The following is an 18,629-nucleotide window of genomic DNA, read 5'->3' as shown; positions in this document are numbered from 1 at the left end:
TCCCTGGGGAAGCTCAGAGAACCAGCAGGAGGCTGAACTAGACAAGCATTTCCTGGAACCACTGCTCCTGTTGGGCTCTTGCCTGGAGATTCATTCACAGATCCAAGGCCAGAAGGAACCATTACAATCATCTAACTCCTGCATAAGACAGGCTGTAGATCTGCCATGAATTAATTCCTGTTGAATTACAGCATTTTTCGAAACATTCTTTTTTCCTAGCATAGTGACTTATTTATGGTAGAATAATTTTAAAGAGTTTGGCAGGCATTCTGTTTCTGGGTTATTTGTAAATTGCAGCAAATAAACACTTCAGCACAGAATTGTTGTAGCCTTTGGATGGCTAATTTACCCTGCTCTACACATCTCTGAAAATACAATGAATGTTACATAAAAATCTAATATGAACACACATAGCATTTCACACAATGGCATCCTGGTTCATCACTGAAGCTCCCAGGCGGTACCACAATACAAATAATGAAGCTACAGGCTAATGTAGAACCATGCCTATCTGAAATTGTCCTACCGCCCAATATATTCTGAATTAGATTACTTCCTCCACTGTGCACGTGCACTGAAAAGTCCACCATTTACCCCAATAAATTCCATATCCCTTGGTCTATCCAGATAAGTATTGCATTTTGTTTTGGGAAGTGATCACATGAGGTCGTTTAACTCATACTGTCAGGTAGTAACCAAAGGCCTATTTTAGCACTGGTGTTCTTAATTCCAATCGAACCTATGGCCAATGTTTGTCTGTTAAGATTTCAGCTCACATACACCAGACAGTTCTGAGGTCAGTGCAGTGCCTGTGTGCTCTGCAGATATGACTAACTAATATTGACTTATATGCTTCACTTCCAGAACATTCTTTGCATGTTATGGGAACCACACACAGTTACAAGAAATTTATATTTTATTTTATGCTGCAAAGGGTCTAGATCGCATCTATATAGTTACAGGGCTGCAACTGGCATATTTATTGCATTTTGCATATAAGGCATAATCTGTGAGCACTTAGCAGAAAAAGGAAAGGGTAAGTTTTGCTGCTCCAGACAGTGAGCAATTGTTTTCTTTTTTTTCCCTAATAAATTATATGCAGACCTGAACAGATGTCACACTGGCATTTGAGATCTGAAATACAGTTGAAGAGCAAGTTATGACTAATGCAGAAAAAAAATGTCAGAAAGCATTTTTTCAAATTTCAGATAAGCTCTTTAGCCCTAGGGTTCATCATAGAGAGAAGGGGAGTTCCGCTGGGTGTCTTAACATCCACTTACCTGTGAAATGCCTCTTTGAATAGTCTGGATAAACTTGTGTTGGTAACTATATTTATTTATTTAAGGCGTGGCAATCCCTTTAACTCACTGCCTCCCAAAATACTATTGCTCTTTCAGAACCCTATCGTTTTATTAATTTAAGTTCACTTAATATAAGAAGAAAAGGAAAGGTCTGAACACTACACATTATGTATACAGGCACCGCGGTCTCTGCATATAGCAGCCAGTTTTCTGACCTCTTCCAATACGCTGATGCCCATGAAAGGGTTACATTGGTAAAGCTAGCTGCTCCATGTAGTTGCTAAGTAACAGTGTCTTGCTCTCAGGGTACTCTCAACCAATGAGAATATTCTGGTAATATAATCCTATCTTGGTGTTCCACTGGTTAGTGTGCGGTCATTCAATATCCAGCTGGGGGAGGTATGTGGGTGGAGTTGTACTGGAACCAAGATGAAACTTTCCAGTTTACTTCTGCGGTTTCTGCTAACTCAGCTGAATTCATCATTCAAATGCGATGGGTTAAGAGACTTTGCATCTGTGGTGTGAAGACGATGCATTCTAGTCATTTCAAAAAGTAAAAGTTTAAGGTGATTAGTGCCAGAGTCCATCATTTTTCTCTGTTCCATTAAAAGCCTAACCTTTATTCAGTGAACAGCTGCACACGTGCATGTCTGTATCACAGTGGGAGCAAAGAGGTGAGTTATACATGCTTTCCACTCTCTAGAAGACTGATCATAGTTACATAAATGGAAGAGCTAAATATTAGTAGTACCAACCGCTTCTGGCATCTCAATAACCATCCCTGGACATGGATTTTGAGCAATGGACATGCCACGAAAGAAACTGACTACATCATCATCAGAAATCGCTCCATAGTGAAATCTCACTAAGTCTTCAGGTGTACAGAAGAACCAGTAAACTCAGATCACAGACTAGTTGTCACTCAGTTCCAACTGCATCTCCCAACTCCTCACAAGCCAGACAGTACAGTGTCCAGCAACTTTCCATGGGCTCTGCTGAAGCTGTGAAATACACACAGGCTATCAAAGATAACATATGTAACCTTAGTATCCTCTTGGATGAGGTGGCGATCACCTGGAGTGGTCTACGTAATGCCATATCACACACCACCACTTGAAACAATCAGCTTCAGACAGTGACACAAGAAACCTTGGCTTTCTGAAGAGACCTCTGAATATTAAGGAAAAAAGGCAGAAGCACAGAAGCAGGGAGACGTCCAATAACATAAAGGTTAAGCGGCATTTTCTGGGCCATGGTAAAACGTGACCATGAGATCTACATCAACACTCTGGTCAACAAAGCAGAGGACAGCCTAAAACACAACAATCTGCATCTCGCCTATAGAGCTATCACACTCCTGGCTGGCAGCCATAAACAGTGTTCCAACATCCCCATGAAACCACACGGCTCTCCTTGCTCATCAACAGATGAAGTCCTGGACAGATGGAAAACAAATTTTGAAAACATGCTGAATCACACCCCTGCTGATGACTGTCCAGGGCTACATGACCCACGGATGAATGCTGATCTTCTCTCACTCAAAGTACGGAAGGCCATCCAAAATTTACAGAATGGACATGCTGCTGGACCTGATGGTATTCCATTCCCGCTGCTCAAAGATGCCTTGTAACCAGGGAGCACTGGTCTCCATCAACTGGTTTTAAAAATGTGAGCATCAGGCAGAATGGAAAGACATCATCAGTCTGCCTGTCCAAGGATCTCACACCAAGTGCGGCAGCTACAGGCTGATCTCATTGACATCAGTCCCTGGAAAGGTCTTTGCTCATGATGTGCTTGGTAGGATGAAGCCACTCCTTAGGAGACATTGTCATCCACAACAATCAGGTTTTGCAGCTGGACGCTTGACAATGGGTACTCCAGTTTCTGGCTAAGCTGCACAAGAATTTAATGGCTTGCTTCACCTGGCCTATATTGACATCAAAGTGCCTTCTGATCTGGTTGACAGGTCAGCATTTTGGCTCATACTGAAAGGAACTGGCGTCCCAAATGTTTTGCTAAACCTCTTACATGATCTTCACACCAGTACCTGTGTGAGAATGAGTACTGGTTAATGGCTTTCACTGCGTTTCCACACAGGGATGTCCCAATTTGACATCACATAAGTTTGATGTGAAAGCTGAGTGGTCATGTCAGGTTTTCTATGACAGCAATTCAAGACAGATCATGCTTCTCACTGTGAAATTAGATTTGATTTTTGTATAAATCTCATCAGTGTTGGAAATAAAAAAAACCGTACATGCAGCAACAGATGACACTTCTTTAGGCAGCAAAGAGATTTCTGTGTTTAAAATCCCATTGCTTTTAAGGAAAAATTCGTGAAATGTAAGTATACAAAGACTGCATAGCTGACAAACAGGTATCAAAAACAGGCAGCTGCAGATCCAGGGTTTAAACACAGTCTGGCAACATAACAAAGGGAACCAAAGTTAGTCATGGCATCACCAGCAACTACGGTTTGAAGAAATGGGCATTCTTCAGCACCAGGACTTGTTGAGCTCATCTAGGGGCCAGAGAATGTCGTTTTTGCAGAGAGACCACTAACAGATTGGTAACAGGATATCATACAGAAGTCAAGGTTGATAAAAAGAACAAATGACCCTATCTGATTTGAGCAGAAGACCCACTGCTCATAATCCAAGAAAACAGTATATGATTCCATCAATATTAATCAGTTACATTCCACATTGAGAATAAAGGAGATTTCATAGATCCCAACAGAAAAAAACACATAGGACAAGATAGCCTTCAGTGTTAGATATCAACTGTTTTTAAGTGTGCACAGTCCAATCAAAAAATATAGTACCAAGATTTGGGGACAGTGGGAAGAGAGGGCACTTTCCTTCTCCCCAGAGTCCCCAGGCTTAAATAATTTCAGAGTCCCAGCATTATCACATAATTAGTTCTTATCTGATCTGTTGAATCAGAAATAGAACCGAATGCCTGTACCCCAGATGTATTTCTGCTGTGCTGTACTCACCCATCTGCTCCACAAGCTCTGGTGGAAAAACTCGAGAGGCAAATGCTCGGCGGAAGATGTCAGAAAATTCTCTGTCAAGACCTCCTATCCCCATCTTCTCAAAGTTCCAATCAGGGTTGATGATTGACTGGCGGTTCTCCTTGGTCTTAGATTTACCTGTAGAAAAGACATCGCCAGTTCAGGAATTAAGCACAGCCGAATTATAGCCACAGACTGATACACTGGAGAAAATGCAGGTTTTGTAGTCCATGTGCAATAGTTTTATAAAAACCACCACGAGGACAAACTACACAGCACTTCCTACTCCCATTATGGGGGCTGAGGCGACTGTGCATTAAATAGTTGCCTTCATTTTAGAGGACTGCTTATATTAAGCTCTAAAAGCTATAATAAAAATAGTAGTACAGCTGAGCTGCCGGCTGTCGGAACAACGTAATTTCATTTTAAGTTCATTCCATTCAGTTTTGTAATGGGCATTGCAGCCATTGTATGGAACAATACACTCTTCTGAGACCTTTGCTTTCCAAACGTGTTTCTTGGCAATTTCACAATCAGAGAACATCTAGAGGGAGCAACCCTAAGAATTCATAGAGCGATCCTGCAAGGTACCGAGCACCCTCAAGTCACATGGATTTCCATGTGCATCGAGGGTTCTCATCACTTCCTTATAGACTTCCAGCACTTCATAGGATTGGGCCCTTTGCAGCATTCTGGGTGTTTTTATTTTACCTATTTTGAAGGTAGCGATAGGTCAGAGAGGCAACTGAAATCACTGAGAGAGCCAAGCGCAGAGACAATGAAAACACTGGAATACACCCTTTAAAATTAGGCTGACAAGACAGTAGCAAATATAGTCTAGGAAATCATCCTGCAGTAGATGAGAGTCTTATTAGCACCATCATTAACTTCTATGATCTACAAGCACACTGAGAATCAATACTACAATTCCTCGGATACCAAAAATGTCTAATACAGTATGTCTAATAACCACAATACCCGGAAGCAAAAGATTAATGGTGAAAATCTGATCTCTTGGTTACTGTTTCCATGGGCTGACTGTATATTTATTTTCTTATTACTTGTCCCTACCAGCAAGATTGCAGACTCACTCAGACAAACTGCTTGCTCCTTTAGTTATCCTTAGACTATACTACCCCCTTCTGGCCACACGTGGTGTTCATTATATAGCAATAAGAAACTAACTCCCTCAAAGATAAAGAGCCTGGATAGAGACTTGCGTTGTGGTTTCAAAATGAATACATATGAAGTTCCCTAACACACCTTTGCTGAGGAATGGCAACATAACTGGAATTAATAAACAAATGAAGTAAAAACAACAGCACTTTAAAAAAAGACAGAGCAAAGGCAGATTCGGCTTCAAAAACTAGTGCTCAGTTGCCACTTGCCCGAAAAGTACAATCACTTGGGTTAGTTTTACTTAGCAGTAATAACTATTAACAACACTCTGAACAGTGCGGATCAGTGGCTCTCAAAGCACATTAAACTATGTACCAATTAAGGTGCTAATAATGAGGTGTCAATTTGACGGATAAGCAAATTGAGGCACAAAAAGATTAAGTGATTTGTTCACAGGCAAGGCTACGTTTTAGTCACGGGCAGTAAACAAAAATTCACGGCCTGTGACCTGTCTATGACTTTTACTATATACCCCTGACTAAAACTTGGGGTGGGAGGAGCTGCACCACGGGTGCTGGGGGAGGCGGGCAACAGCGCATGGCCCGGGACTCCCACTGGTGCTGGGGGGAGGAGGGGCGTCAGGCAGTGGCACATAGCTTGCAACCCCCGTTGGTGCTGCGGGGTGTGGAGGTGGGAGAGAGACGTGGTGACCTGAGACTGCCCCAGCAGCAGCCAGTGCAACTGGTGCACAGGCTGCCTGAGCTGCCCCTGAGCCAGTCGAACCGGCCACTGCAGAAGTCAGAGGTCACAGAAAGTCACGGAATCCGTGACTTCTGTGACATATTTGCAGCTTTATTCATGGGCACTTGTAGGGACAGGGCCAAGAATCCCAATTCCTAGTCCTCTGCTAGACCACACTCCACACAGAAATGTGCTATGATAGAGATTGGAGGTCACTGATCAACTGTGATCCTAAACATTAGGCTAGCAAAATATCACTGCTTGCCATACTGCAGTAAGTTGAATAGTTTTTACATTTCCCCTTTAAGCTGTTCCTACGGAACTGTATTATGAATTAAGTGGATTTTATGTAATTCCTCCTACATTGCATAAGTAATGACTGCCTGCTCAACTTTAACTCAGCCACCGTAAATGTATTCTTTATGATATAGTCTTTAATTACATGGTCACATACTTCCGCCCCCACCCCAATGGGACCCCTGTGTTATTCAGTGCTCAGAGAATTATTCAAACTTCTATAGTGTATGAGGTGGCTACGTGTAACACATCTGCTTCATTTGTTGCAGAAGTTGGAATGTGTGTAGTGAATGAAGCAGGAGACTGCAAGAGAAAAGGACAGTCTCATGGTTAAGGAAGTTGAATGTCACCCCAGAAAACTAGTTTCTATCTCCTACCTCTGCTCGAGTACCTACATGATGGCGAACAAGTCACAAAGTAAACTTTCCATAAGTGGCCACTAATTGTGTGTGACTCGTTTTCTAGGTGCCCTCCAATTCGAGACACCTAGGGCCTGGCTTGCAGAAGTGCAGAGCAGTCTGAGTTCCAATTTAAGCCAGAGACACCTGTGCTTTGAAAATATAATGTACTATAAAAATTCTAAAAGTTCTGAAAAACCAGGCTCTTAAGTGTCAAACTGGGCACCCAAAATTAATGGGCACTTCAAAAGTTTGGCTTTAACTTCTGTGCATCAAATCCCCATCTGTAAAATGAGGACATCACCACTGCCTAATTCCACAGGAGTGCCGTGAAAATAAATTTATTACCCTTTACGCAGCTCAGTAATTAAGGCCTGAGGCCACACACTGATGAGGATAAAAGGAAATTTTGAATAGCTACACATTCAGTGAATGCTGTCTATCCTGTGCACTAAGTACCCTGTAGAGAGAGAAAAGAAAAAGCATGTGATATGGAATTAAGGATTACCAGAATGCATACACACAAGGGGGCCAAATTAAGGGCCTGTGCAGCCTTAATTCTTGCATTTCCTAACTTGAGTGTTTGACTTGCAACATGAATGTTCTTTTAAACACAAATTTTTTTTCCTTTTGTAATTTAATATACATTCCAGTATCTCCTCTTTCATTTTCAGAGACACTTCTATTGGTTTGAATTTTTAGTCCCAGCTAGTTAACATATCAGCTGATACATTAGATAGAAATTCATTTATTTATTGACTGTTGGAAGCATAAGGCACCCTCACCATAGTATTGAGGCACCAACAGTCTGTTGGCCAATGTAGCAAACACTGATTAAAGTGTGAATTCACATTTTCAAAAATATTAACTCCTATTAATTCAAATTTTGAATATTAATTACAAAATATTGGAATTCATAGGTATTTGTTTTCTTCACTCACTAAGGTAAAATTAGATGCTTCAGAACTTGAGCCAAACTAAACGCACCTCCTTCATCCACATGACGCAAAAATAAATTGAATTCAGATGTTCTATTTATATGTTGCTAGTTCTTTACTTTCTTCCCATTTAGTAATTTAAGATTGTAAAAATGGATATTTTGAACTTGTTTAGTTTCCTAATTGCTAGCAGAATTTCAGATTTTACATAGATTTTTTTTCTGCCAATAAATTTCATGCTTAAAATGCTCAACTATGCTTTAAAAGACAAGTCCTGAGCCTCATTAACATCTTTATTGTGCAAACAACAAACTCAGTACAAAATTGACAGACAAATACCCTGCACTATATTTGCAACTAACACCACCACTTTCACAAGTCAAGAAAACTGAAATGCTTCAACCATACTCCTCTTAGGGTTTGCAATTTGAAGACAATGGGACTTTTGCTCCAAACTCAATAGGACTTGTGCTCCACAGGCACTACAGGATGGGATTTTCAAAAGCCATTAGGAACCTAACTTTCGGCTTTTGGTTTTGAAAATTTTGGCCTGTGTGTATAAACACAATAACTCTGTTAATGAATTCAGAGTCCAAATAATTTTTCACTGTTAACGCTAAAGCAATTTTGCTTTGAAGTGACATTTTATATCACTAAGAGACATGTTAATAAAATACAATTTTAGTGCCTTTTGCTGAAAACACTCATGCACATGCTTAACTTCTAGCACATCAGTATACCCGTTGAGGTCAGTGGGACTATTCACATGAGTAAAGTTACATACCTGCTTAAGTATTTGCAGATTCAGGGGCCTTAATTTCCATATTTTGGTTTTTATCTATAGCAGTTTTGTAAAGTTCATATAAGTCACCATATCAGTCATGGCATGTAAAATAATAGCTTTTACAATTAAATTCATTATAAATTTTAATCTGAACTTTCAATAGCAAAGTTTTTTCAGATTAGCTTTTATAAACTCTCCACCAGATTTAAATCAATGATTTTTTTTTTAAATTAAAGTGATTTTAAGTCACTTTCATTAAAATTGCTCCCCTCTGGTTGTGAATAGAGAAAAGTCAATTCAAGATTATCTAAAGTTAAAATAAATAAATAAAAAATACTAGTTAGGCTTCTTAGCTTCAGTGTTTCCATATCAGGGTCTCATTTTCAGAGTTGAATGCCAGCACCTGCTGTTGTCACAGCTGAAAATTAGGCCTACAAGCAGGGAAGTTAAATCATCTATTATCATTTAGAGTCTCAAAGACCCTTGGCTTTCTTCTACTGTAGGTATTACAACTACCATGATATAAAGACTTGTAGGACTACCCTGGAAAGTAATAGTAGCTTTCAGTACTACACTAGATCAGTTGTTATTCTGTTCCCTTTACATTCCTGGGATCAGTTCAGAATGGCTTCTTGGATTTGGAAGAACTCACCAATCAGATTGAGAGAGGAGTTCTCAGCCTTTTCAAATGCAACTTGACTATTCCCAACAACCAGACCCACATCAATCTGTGTGGAAGGAAACAAAAATAATTAAACCTTAATATCAGACTCAACTTCAAATTATTCTTCTCTGGATGCCCCCTAGCAAGTCTCCAAACAGAGGCAAGAGATAGCAGCAAACAAGCTCCATTGCAAAAGGGATTTGTTTGGAAGTAAATATTAATTAAGTCATGTTAGAGGCATCTCTCATTCTTCCTTAACACTATTCTTAGTGACACCTTGTAGCAGTATCTTTTACACTCATATCATGCAAGCAGAATAAAGTCTATACCAGTAACATATAAACTTGGTGCTTTAATAGGGCCATTTACACAAAACTGAAAACAATTATGAGCCAAATCAGCTGGAAGGAAGAATTTAATCAGAAAAATGTGAACGATAATTTGAGTCATTTAAGAACACCTTAATAGATGCCCAAAAAACCACCATCCCACAATCAAGAAAGAAGGCTGTACTAGTTAAAAAAACAACAACCTGGTTTAGAGGGGAAGTGAAGGTAGCTATAATTTTTTTTAAAATTATATGTAACAAACGGATAGTAATGAATATAAAGCTGAAGTTAAGAATTGTAGAAAATTGATTAGGGAAGCAAAGGGACACAAGGAAAAATCTATATCCAGCAGAGTTAAGGATATATCCAGCAGAGTTAAGGACTATAAGGAGATTTTTAAATACTTTAGGAATAAAGACAATCCTAACAATGGTATAGGTCCATGATTAGATGAGAATGGTAGAATTATCAACAATGCAGAAAAGGCAGAGGTAATCAATAAATATTTATATAAATATAATATATTTCACTAACCCTTCTAGCAGAAGTAAAGGTGACTAGGAAGGCAACCTTCATAGAGGGGCAGGACATGGTACAAGAGGCAAAGAGTTCAGAGGGAAGTCTGGTAAATGTGGCAAGTACAAGCTTGAGGTCCCATTTGGTGCTGGTTTCATAACTGATGGAAAGGTTCTAACGAGACCTCTCAGGAATGTGACTGTTGTAGGATGAGAAAAAAAATAGTATAGTCTTCAAATAGAGGATGAAAAGCGCTGATTGCTGCTAGGTAAACCCACAGAGAGCTAAAAAAAAGCCCAACATCTTGAGATGAAGGACATGGTCAAGAATAGCAGGAAGACCCACAGCCGCAGAAGGAAAAGGGTTCTGTTGCATGCAGATGGAGACGCATCTCCATTTAGCTGTATAGCATCTTCTGATGGATCTCTTCTGCTCTGGCTGAGAGTGGACTGGATGTTCTCCGAACACGAATTTTTTAAGTCTGACACCCATCCAAACACCAGGCGGGAGGTGGAGGGGGTCTGGACTGGGGGTGTCTGGTTGTTCTGTTCTCCTCAGGTCTACAGATCTGGTAAGGATCAGATGCTGATGAAAGGACAGGTTGACATTCACAGAATGTCTGGAAACCAAAAATGTCTGGGCCAGTTGCGCACAATGAGAATGACTCAAGCTTTGCTGTGACTCATCTCAGTAACAGTGGTAGCACTGGAATGGGAGGAAAGGCATACTTCAGATGGTTTGTGCAGGAGAGAAAGGTGTCGCCCTTGGAGTCCCTGCCCAGAGCTGCTCTGGAGCAATATAGGTTGAATTTCCTGTTTGCCTGGGAAGCAAAAAGGTCTCAGGATGGCATTCCCCACTGGGTGAATATCTCATTCAGGATGGAATTGTGTAACTCCCATCCATGATCTAGGGAGAAGTGTCTGCTGATACTGTCCGCCAGAGAGCTCTGTGCCCTCAGAAGGTATGTTGCCAGGAATGTTATGCAGTTCCTGATGCACCAGTTCCATAAGCTGACTGCCTCTACACAAAGAGGAAGGGATCTTGCCCCATCCATTTTATTTATGTAGAAGAAAGTGAGCATGTTGTCTGACATCATGTGAACGTGGCTGGAAGGAATCAGTGGGAGGAATGCATTGCAGGCAAGGCAGACTGCTCTCAGCTCCTAGAAGGTTGATATGCATCCTGACTTCTCTAAGAGTCCAGAGGCCTTGCACAGTATGAGTGCCCATGTAGGCTCCCCATACTAGGGGGGATGCATCTATGATGGTCATGTTGGCTGTGGGACAAAAAGTACTCCCACACATCAGAACCAGTTTTGTCCACCAAACCAAAGAGGTTGCGAACTTGACCAGAACTGTTACCCTAGTAATCATGTTGGTCCTGTCTAAAGAGTAAAAAGAACTGAGCCAATCCTGCAGATAATGGAGGTGGAGTCTGGCAAATAGGAGTACATAAGTACATGAGACTTAGTAGAGAAAGACAGACCCTGATTGTGGTTCAGTAATAATTAGTCATGGCATGGAACCTCTCCAGAGGGAGGTAGATCCTTGCTGAGACTGAATGTAGTCTATAGAGGACTTTTCTTTGTTTATGCAGACTCCCAAGGATGCAAGGAGACTGAGTAAAAAGATGGTAACTGACTGGACCTCCTGACTGAATCTGCCCATCAGCAGCCAATTGTCCAAGCATGGGGAAATACCGTAACCGTTTCATCTCATCTGGGCCACCAGCTCTGAGAAGATCTTCGTGAAAATCCTGGGTGCTACGGGTAGATCAAACAGAAGAACTCTGAACTGGTAGTGTTCCTGTCCTATCAGAAACCCAAGGAACCTCCTGTGGAACTGAAGAACCTCCACAATTTTTAAAAAAGCCGGTAAGCCTGACTTCAGTACCGGGCAAACTGGTTTAAACTATAATAAAGAACAATATTGTCAGAAATATAGATGAACATAATTTGTTGAGGAAGAGTCAACGTGGTTTTAGTAAAGGGAAATCATGCCTCACCAATCTACTAGAATTCTCTGAGGGGGGGGTCAACAAGCATTTGGACCAAGGGGATCCAGTGGATATAGTGTACTTTGATTTTCAGAAAGCCTTTGACAAGGTACCTCACCAAAGGCTCTTAAGCAAAGTAAGTTGTCATGGGGTAAGAGGGAAGGTACTCTCATGGATTGGTAACTGGTTAAAAGATAGGAAACAAAGGGTATGTATAAATGGTCAGTTTTCAGAATAGAGAGAGGTAAATAGTGGTGTCCCCCAGGGGTCTGTTCTGGGACCAGTCCTATTCAACGTATTAATAAATGATCTGGAAAAGGGGGTAAACAGTGGGGTGGCAAAATTTGCAGATGATTCAAAATTACTAAAGATAGTTAAGACCCAGGCAGACTGCGAATAGCTACAAAAGGATCTCTCAAAATTGCGTGACTGGGCAACAAAATGGCAGATTAAATTTAATGTTGATAAATGCAAAGTAATGCACATTGGAAAGCATAATCCCAACTATAAATATAAAATGATGGGGTCTAAATTAGCTGTTACCACTCAAGAAAGATCTTGGAGTCATTGTGGATAGTTCTCTGAAAACATCCACTCAATGTGCAGCGGCAATCAAAAAACGAACAGAATGCTGGGAATCATTAAGAAAGGGATAGATAATAGGACAGAAAATATCATGTTGCCTCTATATAAATCCATGGTACACCCACATCTTGGATACTGTGTGCAGATGTGGTCACCCCATCTCAAAAAGATATACTGGAATTTGAAAAGGTTCAGAAAAGGGCAACAAAAATTATTAGGGGTATGGAATGGCTTCCGTATGAGGAGAGATTAATAAGACTGGGATTTTCCAGCTTGGAAAAGAGACGGCTAAGGAGAGATATAATTAAGGTCTATAAAATCTTGACTGGTGTAGAGAAAGTAGAGAAGGAAGAGTTGTTTACCACTTCTCATAACACAAGAACGAAATGAAATGAATAGGCAGCAGGTTTAAAACAAATAAAAGGAAGTATTTCTTCACACAACGAACAGTCAACCTGTGGAACTCTTTGCCAGAGGATGTTGTGAAGGCCAAGACTATAACAGGGTTCAAAAAAGAACTAGATAAATTCATGGAGGATAGGTCCATCAATGGCTATTAGCCAGGATGGGCAGGGATGGTGTCCTAGCCTCTCTGGGAATGAGCGACAGGGGATGGATCACGTGATGATTACCTGTTCTGTTCATTCTCTCAGGGGCACCTGGCATTGGCCACTGTGGGAAGACAGGATACTGGGCTAGATGGACCTTTGGTCTGACCCAGTATGGCCGTTCTTATGTCCTGGAAAGGAGTGACTGAAAAAGATTTGGGAGAGGTGAAGAATGGAGAATAATCAGCTGAACCCAAGCTCCCAGTGTGACCGTGTGGCTAAAAAGACTAATGTGATCCTGAGAGGAATAAACCAGGGGGAAAGTAGGAGTAGAGAGGTATTTTACCTCTTCTACTCAAGTAAGAGTAAAGAGGTATTTTACCTCTCTATTTGGCACTGGTGAGACTGCTGCTGGACTACTGTGTCCAGTTCTGGTGTCCACAATCCAAGAAGAATGATCATAAATTGGAGATGGTTAAGAGAAAAGCCACAAGAATGATTAAAGGATTAGAAAACTTTTGAGGGTACATCTACACTACAGGGGGGAGTCGATTTAAGATACGCAAATTCAGCTACATGAATAGCGTAGCTGAATTCGACGTATCGCAGGCCGACTTACCCCGCTGTGAGGACGGCGGCAAAATCGACTTCTGCGGCTTCCTGTCGACGGCGCTTACTCCCACCTCCCCTGGTGGAGTAAGAGCGTCAATTCGGGGATCGATTGTCGCGTCCCGATGGGACGCGATAAATCGATCCCCGAGAGGTCGATTTCTACCCGCCGATTCAGGCGGGTAGTGTAGACCTAGCCTTACAGTATTAAATTCAAGTTCAATCTAGTTAGCTTAACAAAGAGAAGGGTTAGAGAGAACATTGTTTAAGGGGTAACTTGATTACACACTATAAATACAAATAGGGAACAAATAGTTAATAGCGGGCTCTTCAGTCTAGCAGAGAAAGGTATAACACGAGACAAAGGCTGGTGGTGTGCAGACTGAATGAACAGTGCTAGCTAAAAATCTTCAATCAAGCGCATGAAGGATAAGCAGACCTAGAGAGGAAAACACATTACTCTGGAGGGAATTCTGCATCAAAAAACTACACATTCTGTGCCAAATGAAAAAAAATTCAGCACACAATGTTTTAAAATTCTGCATATTTTATTTGTCAATAAATAAATGTGGAGGCTTCAGCCTGGCAGTGGACAGCAAAGGCCACTGGCTGCATGGAGATGGGAGATCGTCCTGCACTTGCCCCCCCACACTCCACCCATCGGCACACGAACTGACCAGTGAGGCTGCATCCGACCGTGACACAGTGCAAGGGGCAGGCCTGCCCCAGAAACACCCCAGGGCCCTGCCCCTCTGCATCAGGCACACCAAGACAGCAAGCGAGAGGGGCTGAGTCTCACATGCCACCCCCCCTTAGCCACTGTTCCAGATATGGGGCAAGCAGGCTCAGCCTGAAGGATCCAAGTGTGGAGAGGTTTAGTATGGGGGGATCCAAGTATGGGATGGGAGGGTTCTGTGTAGGGCAATCTGGGTGCAGGCAGCTTGGGGCGGGGGGGTCCGGGTGTGGAGAGATCTGGATGCACAGGGGCTTGTTGGGGGATTCTGGGTGCAGGGGGAATGGGACTCTGCGAGGGGATCCAGGTGAAGGTGGTTAGGGCTCAGCAGAGGGAATGGGAATTGGTGGGGTGGGGGTCTGGGTGTAGCTGGTAGGGGCTCAGTGGAGTGGGGGTTCAGGTGAGGGAGGGTTCCTTGGGGTGGTGCAGGAGGAGTGTTTGAGTGCAGGGGGCAGTCTGGGTGCACGGGTGGGAATCCAGATGCATGGGGGAGAGGCTCAGAGGGGGTCCAGGTGCAGGAGGGGTGGGGCTCAGTGGGGGAGTCTGGGGGCGGGGGGGCTCTGGATGCAGGAGGTGAAGCTTGGCAGGGTGAGGATCTGTGTATGGGGGTATGTGGCACTCTGTACCTCAAAGCAGCACACTGGAACCCCCATATTCATCACTGTCATATAATTACGATATGTTCCGTACAGAGTATGCCTTGTGAGGAGGTATTTTAAAAGCCAATCTGTTGAACATTAATATCCTGTTGGATTGTATCATTGTATGTGAAGTTACAAAGTTTTGCTGTGTGTGTGGGTTACTGAAACATGTTGTGAGGTTGGGAACACCCACAACCATCCTTTCAGGTACAACAATGGAATAGCCAGATGCACTGATGTCCCACTGCAGGGAATCCACTCTCCCAACGACCATCTCAGAAAGAGCATGTATACAATGGAGACTGCTTGACTCACGTCACAGCAAAGATCTTTCCAGCAAGCTGGAAGAAACTATAAGAGGGGAAGTGACATCATGACTTGGCCTCATTCCCACCCCCACCCCCCAACTCAACACCTGGAAACACATCTGGAGGACAAGGCCGTTTCACCTTGTGTATTGAAGATCTGTGACGTGTATGTATCATCTATTCAGGTGAGACACTGATAGATTCAAATCCTGTTTAGTTTATAGTACTCAGATTGAAAATTTACTTTTATTTCTTAGGTAACCAACTTTGATCTCCACGCTTACTACTTATTATCACTTAAAATCTCTCTTTCTGTAGTTAATAAATCTGTTTTATATTTTACCTAAAACAGTGTGTTTTGGTGGAAGTACTTGGGAAATCTCAGCTCAGTTACAAAGGCTGGTGTGTGTCTTCTCCACATCAAGTGAGAGACGGACTGGGTGATGAACTTACACTGGCCAGGCTTCTGACCAGGGCAAGACGGTACAGCTCTGGGGTGCAAAGCTGCGTGGCTAAGGGGAATTGGCTGGAGCCTCTCTATTGTTGCTTTATGAGTGGCTGAGAGAAGCATTCATGTAACTCAGTTGGGGGGTATCCCTGCCTGTGGATGTCTGTGTAAGTGCAGTACCTGCCAGAGGTTTGTAGCTTGCAAACAGCATCATAGTGTGAGAGGGAGCCCATGTTGGTGGGACAGATGATTGCACCCCGGGAACCCCATCACGGGGGTCTGGATGCACGGGGGTTGGGCAGACGGGGGAGCAGCTGCCCCTACAGTGATCCCCCTGCAGCTGAGGAGCAATGGGGGTAGGAAGTGGGGGGGGAGAGGTGCATAGCTGGGGAGGTTTCTGGGGGTGGGTCTGACCCAACCCCAGCTGCTCCTTGCACAGGAAGAGCAAGTCCCATCCTCCCCTGCCCCAGCCCAACCAGGACTAGCAGCTGAGTCTGGCGCAGGGTAGAAGCCACTGGCCGGGACATCCCCAGCTCCCCACCCTCAATGCAGTCATTTGCCTCTCCACCAACTCCTCCGGGCACCTGAAATGACGTACCCGCGCTGCTGGGGAGGGGCACGTGATAGCTCTTGCAGTTTCCCTTTGCTTCCCCATCAGAAGTAATTTTTCTGTGGGTAAGCAAAGAAAACGGCGTATGCGCAATGGCACGAAATTCCACCAGGAGTAACATATGGATGAGAACACCAAGAAGAACTATTGTTTCTTTTTTTTCTCCCCTCCTGGTACCACTACAAAGAAGAGTTAAGTTGTTTGGGAACATTAATTGTGCATTTCCATTCCAAGCATGACAGTAAAGTTGATGAGCATGAGAAGAGAATAAGACCCATGTCCTTTGGGATTAGTTTCTAGCATGAATCCCATCTGCCCTACCTTTTGTTTCTTGCTTGTGCCGGGCTCCCCTTTGAGAATGCTGGGATCCATGCCTTCAATATCCTTCACCAACAGGCCAAAAAGTTTATCGTTGAAACTGAACACAAGCTGTGGAAGGAGGTAAAGAAAACTTGTTCAAAAGATGCTAGGACTTCAATGGGAGTAGGGTAGGAGGGACAGGAACAGGATTTGAGGGAAGACAAAATCTTAAGCAAATAGTTGACTGAAAAAGAATTAGTCCACTCCTGTCACAACTAGTCAAGAGAATTAAAATCCTACTCTACGACACAAACCAACATTTCACCTTTTGCAATTAAATTCTTCAAAGATGGACAAATTGAAAACTGGCCAACAGTTACGTGTCTAATAAAACATCACAGGCAACGGGTTGGGGAAACTGCAGAAAACCATTGACGTATATTTTGTGGAACAGATAGTTTAGAATATCTTTATCTGCAGATTAGTTTATTACAGAAGTTCTCTGAGGCGGTGACCCACTGTCCTCTCTTCGGCATGGAGTCGAGCACAGTGATAGTACTTAGCAAACAGTAAGGATTCGTAAAAGCCATTATCTCCTCAAGGACATAACAGACCCTTGGTCAAACACTTATAACAGATAACATTTAAACCAATATCTTAAAATAATAATAAATGTTTGCAACTCTACGGAACCTTACACCTGAGGATCTCAAAGTGCTTTAAAAGCAATAGTTTAAATCTCAACTACCTTCCAAGACCCGCAAATGTTCCTATTTTACTTCTGGGAAACTGAGGCACAAAGCGATTAAGTGACTTGCCCAGAGTCGCACAAGAATTACATCCAGTTACATCAAGTCTGAATTTGACCCAAAATCTGTGGCCAAGTTGGCTTCAGAACCCAGATCTTATAAGGCTTTGATTTTCTTTATGGGGAGGGCTATGGAAAAGTCAGGTTTTGTACCACTTTACTCAGGTTGTCCCTCCAGACAATGAAGCACTTATGGTTATAGACAATCTCTGACAGTGCGACACGCCCTCTTCTCAAAGTGATGGGAATGCTCAGCAATGCCAACAGTTTGGTTAAACATTCCTTAATATTTCGTAATACAGAACCTACCAACAGTAGGAGATTTGTCACCTCAAGCATTAGAGTTGGATGGAAGTGATGGAAACTACAGCAATGAATTCACACACCTGTTGTCCTACTGAGAAAGCCAGGCTGTTGAACTGCTGGATGAATTCAGCAGCCATCTTGTCTGTGTCATACGGGTTGGCATCAATGCTCTTCTTCTGCAGAAAGTCTATCTCAATTGTCATAGTGCCGATGCACTGCTTGGTCTTGTCGAAAGTGTATGGGGAGACTGGGGAAAAAAAAAAAACCCACATATTTCAGCGTGGTGAAATCCCAGTATAACCTTGACAATGCACCTAACATGCTGTAAACTGGATTGTATACTCTCCCAGCTATATACAGGAATACCACTACTATAGCCTAGCGAGTGTGATTCATAGAAAACATTTCACCCAACGCTTGAAAAATCCCAATTACAATAGAAGAATTTATTTCTGTTATAATAATCATCTGGTTCTTTGCAAAAATTCAGTCTCCTTGTTAGCCTGTGTAAATCTTAGCTTGGGCTCCTTGTGTGTGTACATAAGGGCAGCCTTCCCCCTCACCATATAGAAAAACCTGGGCAGAGCCAAACACTTACCATAAGGAAGAAACACTTTGCAACTGAAGTCAGCTAT

At 42.5% G+C, this 18,629-nt stretch overlaps 1 protein-coding gene across 2 annotated transcripts in view; it reads right to left on the bottom strand.

Annotated features, from left to right (window-relative positions):
- NSF (N-ethylmaleimide sensitive factor, vesicle fusing ATPase) overlaps nucleotides 1–18,629 on the bottom strand; it is a 159,709-nt gene that overhangs the window by 86,703 nt on the left and 54,377 nt on the right. For both annotated transcript variants that reach the window (XM_034755726.1, XM_034755727.1), the window contains exons 5-8: nucleotides 18,075–18,241; nucleotides 16,902–17,009; nucleotides 9,247–9,322; nucleotides 4,300–4,455 (exon numbers count right to left, since the gene is read on the bottom strand). In XM_034755726.1, coding sequence (XP_034611617.1) covers nucleotides 4,300–4,455; nucleotides 9,247–9,322; nucleotides 16,902–17,009; nucleotides 18,075–18,241 — 507 coding nt within the window. The remainder of the gene's footprint in view (nucleotides 1–4,299; nucleotides 4,456–9,246; nucleotides 9,323–16,901; nucleotides 17,010–18,074; nucleotides 18,242–18,629) is intronic.

This window comes from Trachemys scripta, chromosome 23 (genome assembly GCF_013100865.1).
Source record: "Trachemys scripta elegans isolate TJP31775 chromosome 23, CAS_Tse_1.0, whole genome shotgun sequence".
Classification (NCBI taxonomy): domain Eukaryota; kingdom Metazoa; phylum Chordata; order Testudines; family Emydidae; genus Trachemys; species Trachemys scripta.
Note: the sequence above shows the minus strand (reverse complement) of the source record. Positions and strands in the feature narration are given on the sequence as shown.